The following is a 9,660-nucleotide window of genomic DNA, read 5'->3' on the forward strand; positions in this document are numbered from 1 at the left end:
AATGTGTGATACACAAAGTAATTGGTAAACACTGCTTTCTGGAGTACAAAGTGATGTGAGAACATAGCTTGCAGATCACAGAGCAGGAGAATACTATAGGCACAGGATGATGTGTGATGAGTGTGATATTGCATCAGCCTATCAGAAGCCTGAATGGAGTCCAGCGCTATCTCACAGGTGACTCACCCAGCAGGGCTGCGGTCTCCTCCATTAGCTCTAAGTGCAGAGGATTTACCCACAGTACACCACACACTCTCCAGTCACCGATAGACAATACATTCTGTCCCCGGCCACTAAATACGTCTCCCAGCAACCCATCTGAGAAGCAGACCACACGGCTCCCTGACCTTTAAGCCATTTATTCTGAGGGCCTCAACAAAAGCTATTCCTCAAAGCTTTCAAGGGACCAATTAAGAAAAACAAACAGCTTGCTTTAGAAAAAAACAGACAAAGCAAACAAGCTTTATAAAAATTATTTATTTCTACATTTTTATCTTTCACATGGTTTTAACACTCACAAAAAAAATACTCTAACCGAGATAAAAAAAAGAACAATGCCACGGCCAGTATCTAGCTCCTGTGGTGTGGTTTGGTCATATCTTCTAGCAGGCCACTCTCAAATTCCGCCCCCTTGAAACTACAGAACAATGTGAAATTGAAGATGGCGGGGGAAGTTTTCAGAGAACAAGGATTGAGAGTGTTCCAGGAAAAGTTTGGATTCTTTTAGTGCCTGGCTGACTCCTCCTCCCACGCAGCCAAGTCCTGCCTGACGTGTTTTTCCGTCCCGTCAGCACGCTCCTCAGATTCTGCTCGCCAGACCGGAGCAACGACGCTGCCATGGTGATTCTGTTTAATGATTAGTGCTGGGAGTACAGAGTCCCTCCAGTGTGGTTTCCGTGCGTCCACCCTACTGTCTTCAGTACCTCACGCACTCTTGCCTTGATAGGGAGGGGAGGCTTTGGCTCCATACACCCGTAATGGCTTCAAAAAAACATGCTCCTCACTGTTCCAGCACACACGCAGAACTGCACTGTTCCAGTAACCTCCCAGTGTTCAACTAATGCCAAATGTTCACTCATCAGTAGTCTCTGTCCACATTGACCCACCCTCACCCACTAGGCGTACTGCAGCAGGGAGAGGTAGATGTGCCATTTGTTAAGCGGTGCTTGCAGTCACTCACACACTCTCTCTCTCTCTCTCACACACACACACACACACACACACACTCTCTCTCACACACACACACTCTCTCTCTCTCTCACACACACACACACACACACAACTCTCTCTTTTTCTCTCTCTCTCCCTCACACACACACACACACACACACTCTCTCTCTCTCTCTCTCTCACACACACACACAGAGTTAGTCAGCATCCTGCAGCAGTGATGAGTAGAGCTGTGACTGTAGGAAGCGTGGGTAGCAGTCTGTGTCCAGCAGGGAGTAGATGCGCTTTTGGGCCATGGACAGCGAAGTGTGGGAGGGCGCCTGAAGTAGCTCAAGAGTCAGCTCGCGAGTCTTACTGTCCAGATTGACCTGCGAGAGAGACAAAGGAGTGAGGACACAGAATGCAGAGAAGCCTGTGGAGTTGACTACTGGGTGTGAAATGTTGACGAGTGTTCGGGGTGTTTGTGTTCTCGCGGTTACTTGTGGACTTGTAACCGGAGGGTTGCTGGTTCGAGCCCCGACCAGTGGGCCACGGCTGAAGTGCCCTTGAGCAAGGCACCTAACCCCTCACTGCTCCCCGAGCGCCGCTGTTGTTGCAGGCAGCTCACTGCACCGGGATTAGTGTGTGCTTCACCTCACTGTGTGTTCACTGTGTGCTGTGTGTGTTTCACTAATTCACGGATTGGGTTAAATGCAGAGACCAAATTTCCCTCACGGGATCAAAAGAGTATATATACTGTACTTAGATGTGTCCAGAGTGTGTTGCCGTACCTCTCTGGGTGCCCCTGGCTGGATGTAGGTGGCACTGATGTCCCGGGCCCGGCGCTGCAGGCTGAAGTTGTTGGAGCTGTGACGGTACTGCTCGCACGCCAGGTAGAACTGCAGGTTCTCCTCGCTGAACTCTGAGCGCAGGAACGCCCCGAACACAGACAGACCCGCTGCGAACGAGAGCGAGAACGAGAGAATGGTGTTTAAAATACAACATTGTCTGTGTGAGGAGAAACCTACTCAGAGAAGCTGATAGGGGTGTGGGGACACAGCTGTGCCATTCCCACTCTCTGGTTACCCTCCAACACACACACACACACACACACACACCCACACACACACACACACACACACACACACACACACCTACACACACCTACACACACACACGCAATGACCTTGGCAGTGAGCTTGGCAGAAAATATGGTACTCATGGGATATGGCACTGTTAAATCCAGCTCACTTCAGTATTTTACAAAAATGGAACATGGACAGCAGACTATGCTCACTATCTGTATAGAGAATATATTATGGTTATGGAATTTAGCAGACATTTTTGTCCAAAGCGAATTTTGCATAATCAGAACCCCCCCCCCCCCGAAAACCATCTTGGAATGATCTCTCAAATTATCTTAAAATTATCTCTAAGGTTGCAAATCTCTCCGCCTACTTATTCACTCTGCCATTCTCTAGATTAAAGGACAAGCTGATGCACTGAGGAGGAGGACTAAGGACTAGAGTGAAAACAGTTGAGATTTCTCAGCCAACACTGTGACAGCATGCACTGACCCAAGACCAACCCTGACCCTGGCTAGCTGGCCATTTACCAGCCATGACCACCACATCTCAGTCATTCTCCTTCCTTCACTTGCCCTCTCCGTCAGAAACCGCCGCGAGCGGCTACTTACTGCGGCTGGACAGCAGGTTGCTAAGCGACCGAGACCAGGACTCCAGTTCCTCGCGGCTGAATCGGCCCTTGGAGTGGCCCACCTGACTCCACTGCTTCAGGAAGGGCAAACGCGAACGCCTCTCCGTGGTACTGAGAGAAACAGAGAGAAGAAGAGATGGATGAAGAGAGGGAACAATGCAAAGATGGAATAACACAGAGGGGCATATATCCATAGAATTATTAGCATCATTTTCCCCATATTCCATACATGACAGTTCAATACTGTATTGTGGTAGTAGTATTGTGAATAACATGTTCTCCAGGGTTCCGACTCTAAGTCTTAATGTAAAATTCCATGACTTTTACCCTCACTTTCCTTACAAAAAAACCCCCAGAATTTCCATGACTATATAATGAATAATATACCAACCAAAGATTTCAGAGCAGCCAAGTAGCATTCTAGAATGTTTTACTCTTTTTTAGAGCGGGAAATTAATAAATGGGCATTGAAAAAACAAATCAACCACTCAAACAAGCAATAATTGAAAAAGCTAAAAAGATAACAGATAAATACCAATGCTGCATGGAAGTATATACACATTAATATATTTTGGCAAGTACATTTTAAAACTGCTACACACAGACAAATTTCCCTGACTTTGCCCCAAAAATGATACAATTCCCTGACTTTCCATGTCTGAAATAGACTTTATAAAAATGAAGGTTCTCATGGAGGTTCTCATAGGTCTTTACTGACCTTTTTTGTATAGGGAGAGAGAGTGATGGAAAAAGTGAGTGGGAGGAGGAGAAAGAACAAGTTTTACATGACAATGGAAAATGATAAGGCGTATTACCATAGCTAGATAGAGAATGTGTTTTTACTTGGGACTAAGTAGGTGAAAGTCAAGCAAAGAGATTAAGTTCAGGAAGTGGTCATACACAGTTTAGAGAGGAAAAAAGAAGAACTATTTGTAGAGGAAAGACCAATAGTGCAATGCCTGAAAAACCATACTCTTTAAAATTAGAACACAACTGAATTTCCACTGTGAGGTACTGTAACACTGTCTCGTGAGTAAACTCATGTCATATGATCACATTAGAGAACAGTTTCACTACGAGTTCAATTCACTAGGAGCTCACCATTACAAATGATGAACCCCCCCCCCCCCACCACCACCACCACCCACTGGTTAACTTACATGATAACTACTACTGGTGCTAGTTACCTGGTGGCGCTATTCTTCTGTTCGGTGGCTGCCAGGTTGGAGTGTGAGGAGGTTGGGCTCTGGGACTGGGAAAGATTACATTAGGAACACAGAAGTTATGAGACTCAGCAAACACAAAGCTTTTATAATAATTTACTACACACTCACATCCATAGGGTAATCCATAAGGGCACCCAAAAGACAGACACCCAAATCGCTAAAAGAAAATGACTTTACTACTGTACTGTACTACTGTATACACAATGAAATTATATGCACAATCTTAAAGATATGATATTGCAACCCTATGTGTCAAATGCATTCGATGCTCGGAAGAATATTACAACATGGAATGCATTGTGACAGTCTTTGTGACAGACTGGTTGGGTGTCGACATGATGGTTGGGAAGTCTGACGTAACAGCTTGATGGCTTGCATCTGGTCTCATATGGACTGACAGGAGGAATGTTAATCACACTTTCAACACTTTCTCTCACACACACATATAAATACACCATACATACACCAAAACATGACTAATGCCTATTACCCAAAACTCTACATATACCCAGGGGTGGATAGAGTACTGAAAATCTATACTCAAGTAAAAAATTACTTGAGTAAAAGTAAATATTCCCATCTGAGAAATCTGTTCAAGTAAAAGTAAAAAAGTACTTTTTTTACATTTTTATATTTTTGATGGCCTTTTAAAGGGATACAAAAGTATCCTTTACCCCTGTTTGCTTTTCTCCTCCTCTGTAGGCTAATCAGATAGGTAACCATATTTTAACAGCTCAATTCGCAGTCACTTCCAATCCATTGCCAGCTGAATCTTCTGCTTTGCATTGCTAGAAGTCTGGTTATAACTTCACCATACAGACAATGTAACCTAAAAACAATGGCTATATTATGGGTAGACCTATATTTAGGCCTCATATAGCCTAGGCATGTCCACTCGGACAGAGCGACAGAGTAGGCTATCTTTCTCTCAGCCGAGAAAACATCATTGCCTTAACTGAGCTGTTAGATATATACAACATCTACCAACATCTACCAGGCCAGTCATTACTTTTACAATGGAACAATGTAATGATGCATTCTGAAGCCCTGTTTCTTTTCTCCCATGCAGTTGTGCACCGAGGGAGGGGTGTGCTTTTCTCCCTCGAGATACTTTCTCCTCCGATAATAAACTTGTACTTGTAGCGAAAGGCAATTGAAAATGTAGCGGAGTAAAGAGTGGATTACTGACTCAAAAATGTACTTGAGTAAGAGTAGAAGTACCGTTTTGAAAAAGGAATATGGAAAGTTGTCGTTACTCAAAAAAAGTACTTTTTTACTCATGTGTGTTACTACCCACCCCTGCATATACCCATGCAAATGTGTGTACATGGTTCCTTGGGAAGCATCAAAATTATGTTTACATAATATTTACAACAAGTCCTGTAGCCCAGGTAGAATACTGAACGTCTTACATGCAATGGCACGTCAATATTTTCAGGTTATTGTAAGGTTAGCTGAGTACAGCCACAACCTTATAAATGGGGTCATGTTACAAATTCCATTGCTTTACTTTGTCCATCAGACATTTGTGAAAAAAGTGGGTTTTGTAAGTGCATTGTGGGCCAAATGTTCTTGTGCGTGTTCTCATGACTGTAGGAAGACCAATTGACAAGTAACGCTGGTCGTAATGGAGAAGGTAATCATACTTAAGAGATCGTGTCCACATTCACAGACCCAAACATACACACAGACACAACCTCTGGACACTGCTCAGCATGCACAAGTGCAGATTTACCGAGGAGAAGAGGGTCTTGAGGTGGAGTTTGGCTGCGGTGAGGCGTGCCCTGGCATGGTGCGGGTGCAGGCTCATGGTCGAGAGCGGGTGGCACTTGGTGCTAGATGGGGATGGCGGGGTATCGATGCCCACTGCCCTGCTGCCCCCGGGGTCTTGTGCCAGCTGGCCGTCGCTATAGGCACGGTAGCTCTCGTTCAGGGGAGATTGCAGGTCACTGGCCGCCTTGTCCAGCTCAGTGATGTTCTCCACGCTCATGCTGTGCTCCTTCACCAGCTCTCGGCCACCCCCCCACCCTCCTCTTGCCTTGCTCATAACTGGGGCAGGCGGCACTGGCAGGCTCTCGGGTTCCTCCAGGTGCGGGGTGTAGCTGCCAACGTCATAGCCCTCCTGTTCCTGCTCGGCCCTTTTCAGCGCGACCCGTCGCCACGGCAACGCATCCAGGTCCAAGAGAGAGCCCTCGGAGCTGAAGCGCCGCATGTCTGAGACCGAGGAGGAGAGTAATGAGAAGGGAAGAGAAAAAATGCAAGGAGGGGACTCAGGGAATGCCAAGAAAGATGCAGAGCAGAGAGAAAGAATGGCAAAGCTGATGGAAAGAGAATAGAACAGATGACAAGAAAATGGAAATTAACTATCAAAAGTAACACTTGATGAGGTCTCAATATAGGCCTACTGCACACCAGTGTTCAAGCCGCTTTTATTCTGGCTGCATATATATTCTGTTACATAGGTCAGTAATGAGATTGTTACATCTGACCAGTAGTGTGTTTGATTTTGGTATGAAATAACCTCCCACAGTATAGCCTACTGCTTTGCCAACCCGCATGTTTGTGATCGTAAGTGCGCCGTCCTTTTGCTGTCAGCAAAATTAGAGAAGTCACTTTTAATCGCGCACATTCCTCTAAACCAGATAAGCCACCATAGTAGGCTAGGCTACAACTCTAATGACAAATACGTAAACCAACTATTTGACATTTAAGTCTGCTAAACTGTCAGCTGACTCAAATGTCCTTGAAGTGCAAGTACGTCCTCTTTGACTAAACATGATTATTGAAGTAGCCTAAACCGAAAATAACAACCAAGAAGATAAGATAACAGTTGTCTGTGTTTCAAGTAGGCTAAGACACGGTTTCGAAGCTTCGCGCATATTGAACCATACCTCAAAGCAACGATTCCACCTGTTCAGTCATGATACTCCTTCCAGGCTTTCAATATCCAAATAAATCTGAGGGACAGGTTCATAAAACGCAGCGTGTGTCTGTAGGATACGGTACTCTCTCGTAACGACACTTGAGTTATGGTGGTCTTGTAGTCGTTTTCTTCTTGAACACCTTCCTGACAAGCTAAAAATACCCACAGACATTCGAAACGGCAAAAGTTGAGAGACTCAGCAAGAGTTTTCTCCCGTCAAACATTGTATAGGCTACACTTGAATGGAGACAAGCAACGCCTCTGGACTCCTCGCCACACCCAGAGCGCCGTCTCAGCTTGCCCAACTCCTCTCTCCAGTGGGCGGATAGACATCGCTCCCGTAATTGTAGGTGCGTCCTGGGGGAAAAAATCACAGCAGCATGTCCTAATTACCAACTTCCTCGGACAATTTTTGTAATCATCCTCGCCCTTCCTTCGGTCCACAAAAAACGTTATAGCTATAGGTCTATTTACCGTTATTCCAAAGCTTAGCCTGACTCTGGTATACAAAAAGACACACAGACTTGACATTGACAGAAACCCATGGCATGGCAAAGAGATAAATGCGGGCTATGGGTAGCCTAAACGAAGCCACAATAAAACAAGTAGACTACCTGGTTCAGAATGTATAATAACACAACTCCAACCAGACCACTTCAGAGGGAATGTAGGCCTTCGTGATTTTTACTGTGCATTCATAGTTTTTAATCCATGCCCTGTTGTCAGTTTCCTCCTGTGACCTATTGACCTCAAATAATTATGGTTATGGTAATGGTTATGGGATTTGACAGACGCTTTTGTCCAAAGCGACATACACATACAAAACAATATAATATTTAAAATTTAACAGTGAACAGATTAGAATGTTGGTCAATATAATAAGGAGAATAGCAATAATAATAACCAACAATGTAAATTCAATCAATAGCCTAATAAAATAAGCAATGAAAAAGAGGGGGGGGGGGGCAATAATAAACAATAATGTCCATTCAATCAATAATATAAAAACATAGTAAGACTACATTAAGGAGAATATCAATAATAAACAATAATGTGAAATTAATCAACAGCCTAATGGAAATAAAACAATATTATACAAACCATAACGCATAAGAACCGCTTAAAGAACTAAGTGCATGTTGAACAGAAATGTCTTTAGACCCCTCTTAAACGACCCAAAACTATCACAGGGACGGGGAGAACTGGGCAACTCATTCCACCAACAAGGAACCACTGAGGAAAAGAGTCTTGAATTAAAAGGAAAGCCTAATTTCTATCATGACATTTTATGTGTCTGTTTGCTCATTCGTGTCCAATTAAATGCACCAATCAGTCATCATATTTTTAGACAGTGTGTAATATGGAAATGCAGTGCAAATATTCACATTATTGTCCCCTGCTTTGGAACTGCTCAGGTAAGGGGGAGTTGACATCACTGTCATGGTACTGGGAAAATGTTTTAAAATGTGTTTTTTAAAGTAGATTCTTGCAAATGTGATATGTAGTGAATGTTGAGTTTAAAATCGGTAAATAGTTGCAAAATATTACACAGTGAGAAAGCCTCAAGACAGCTGATGTGTTCAAGCAGAGGGGGGAAAGGGGGGGCGGAGTACCTTGATGTTGGAAGATCACAGGAAACTGTGAAACTGGCTTATTAGAGGTAGACCTGAGGCCTATAAAGCTATTTAGGTAGTAGGCAGCCAGTAGGTATTTGTTGAGCATAAATGCAAATCTTATGGATTTAACCCTAATTTGATTTTTTTTTTTTTTAAAGATACATAACACTATTTTTGCTAAACCTTATTTCAGCATTTCTTAAAAATGCTTTTAGAAAAATAATGATGATCTAAATGTGAAGACATATAGGCCTAAAATTAAAAAAAAAATATATAGAACTCAGTGTCCGTGTCAGTATCTCTGTCTCTGTGTGATTTTGATCATTTTTATTAATTTGTTTACATCTCGCCAACCCTAAGATATAAATATAAAACATGTAAAACATCTAACACAGATAGTTAAGATATGTCTATCTTCAAAAACCTCTTGAGGACCCAGTTCTTCTGAGTGTACCTCCTCTCCTAACACACACTCTCCTAACAACCTAACAGACTTAACTAGCATTTACCATGACCTTCTTCTCTATCCTGTCTATCCCTCTTATCTACATCCTTTGACTTAACTTGGCTCTAAATTGTGATTCTACTTTTAAACAAAGTAGTAGGCTACTTGTTGCACTATTGGTTCCTATATTTGCACTGTACATGAATTGCTCCCCTTTTTTGAAAGTCACTATGGACAAAAGAATAATGAATGAAATAAATAAATGTAGGCCAAAATATACTCCAAAATAGTTTGGAGTTTTGCATTGTAAAATACAATATTTTTCACTATAAGTCATCACTAAGCTAGTGGAGACACACTTAATCATTAAATTTCCATGTGACACATACATCCAGACAGTGTTATCATGGTTATTACGATATGGATATGAAATTGCTTAAACAACAATAATAAAAACAATTTAAATTTAGCTATAAACTGTTCTTTAGCTTTCATAATTTTGCATCAGGCATTTCGGATAGACGGCCTTCTAAAAATACCTCTACGTCACAGGGGCTTTTTACTGATGCTGTCGCATTTCCCGAA

At 43.0% G+C, this 9,660-nt stretch overlaps 1 protein-coding gene across 2 annotated transcripts; it reads right to left on the reverse strand.

Annotated features, from left to right (window-relative positions):
• Positions 1-461: 461 nt before the first annotated feature.
• LOC143140566 (uncharacterized) lies at positions 462-7,299 on the reverse strand. 2 transcript variants are annotated; one of them, XM_076301550.1, is made up of 6 exons: positions 6,983-7,299; positions 5,827-6,305; positions 4,053-4,117; positions 2,846-2,976; positions 1,941-2,107; positions 462-1,538 (listed from the first exon to the last, which is right to left on the reverse strand). In XM_076301550.1, exons 2-6 carry the CDS (start codon positions 6,301-6,303, stop codon positions 1,368-1,370), a joined length of 1,011 nt encoding a protein of 336 aa, XP_076157665.1. In that variant the 5' UTR covers positions 6,304-6,305; positions 6,983-7,299; the 3' UTR covers positions 462-1,367. The 2 variants fall into 2 exon arrangements, with proteins under 2 accessions (XP_076157665.1, XP_076157664.1); XM_076301549.1 differs by having other exon boundaries at positions 5,827-6,409.
• Positions 7,300-9,660: the final 2,361 nt, after the last annotated feature.

The sequence above is a fragment of the Alosa pseudoharengus genome, unplaced genomic scaffold (genome assembly GCF_046254945.1).
Source record: "Alosa pseudoharengus isolate Yale_2024_CS ecotype anadromous, Long Island Sound unplaced genomic scaffold, YU_APseudo_1.1 YU_APseudo_1.1_scf_23, whole genome shotgun sequence".
Lineage (NCBI taxonomy): Eukaryota > Metazoa > Chordata > Actinopteri > Clupeiformes > Clupeidae > Alosa > Alosa pseudoharengus.

What these genes read in the sequence shown, in the direction of transcription:
- LOC143140566 (XM_076301550.1), bottom strand. Translation starts at nt 6,303, where the DNA reads ATGCGGCGCTTCAGCTCCGAGGGCTCTCTCTTGGACCTGGATGCGTTG. An exon ending in CAACCTGCTGTCCAGCCGCA is followed by an intron (nt 2,108 to 2,845) that starts GTAAGTAGCCGC and finishes TCTCGTTCGCAG; the next exon opens with CGGGTCTGTCTGTGTTCGGG. An exon ending in AGCCAGGGGCACCCAGAGAG is followed by an intron (nt 1,539 to 1,940) that starts GTACGGCAACAC and finishes TCTCTCTCGCAG; the next exon opens with GTCAATCTGGACAGTAAGAC.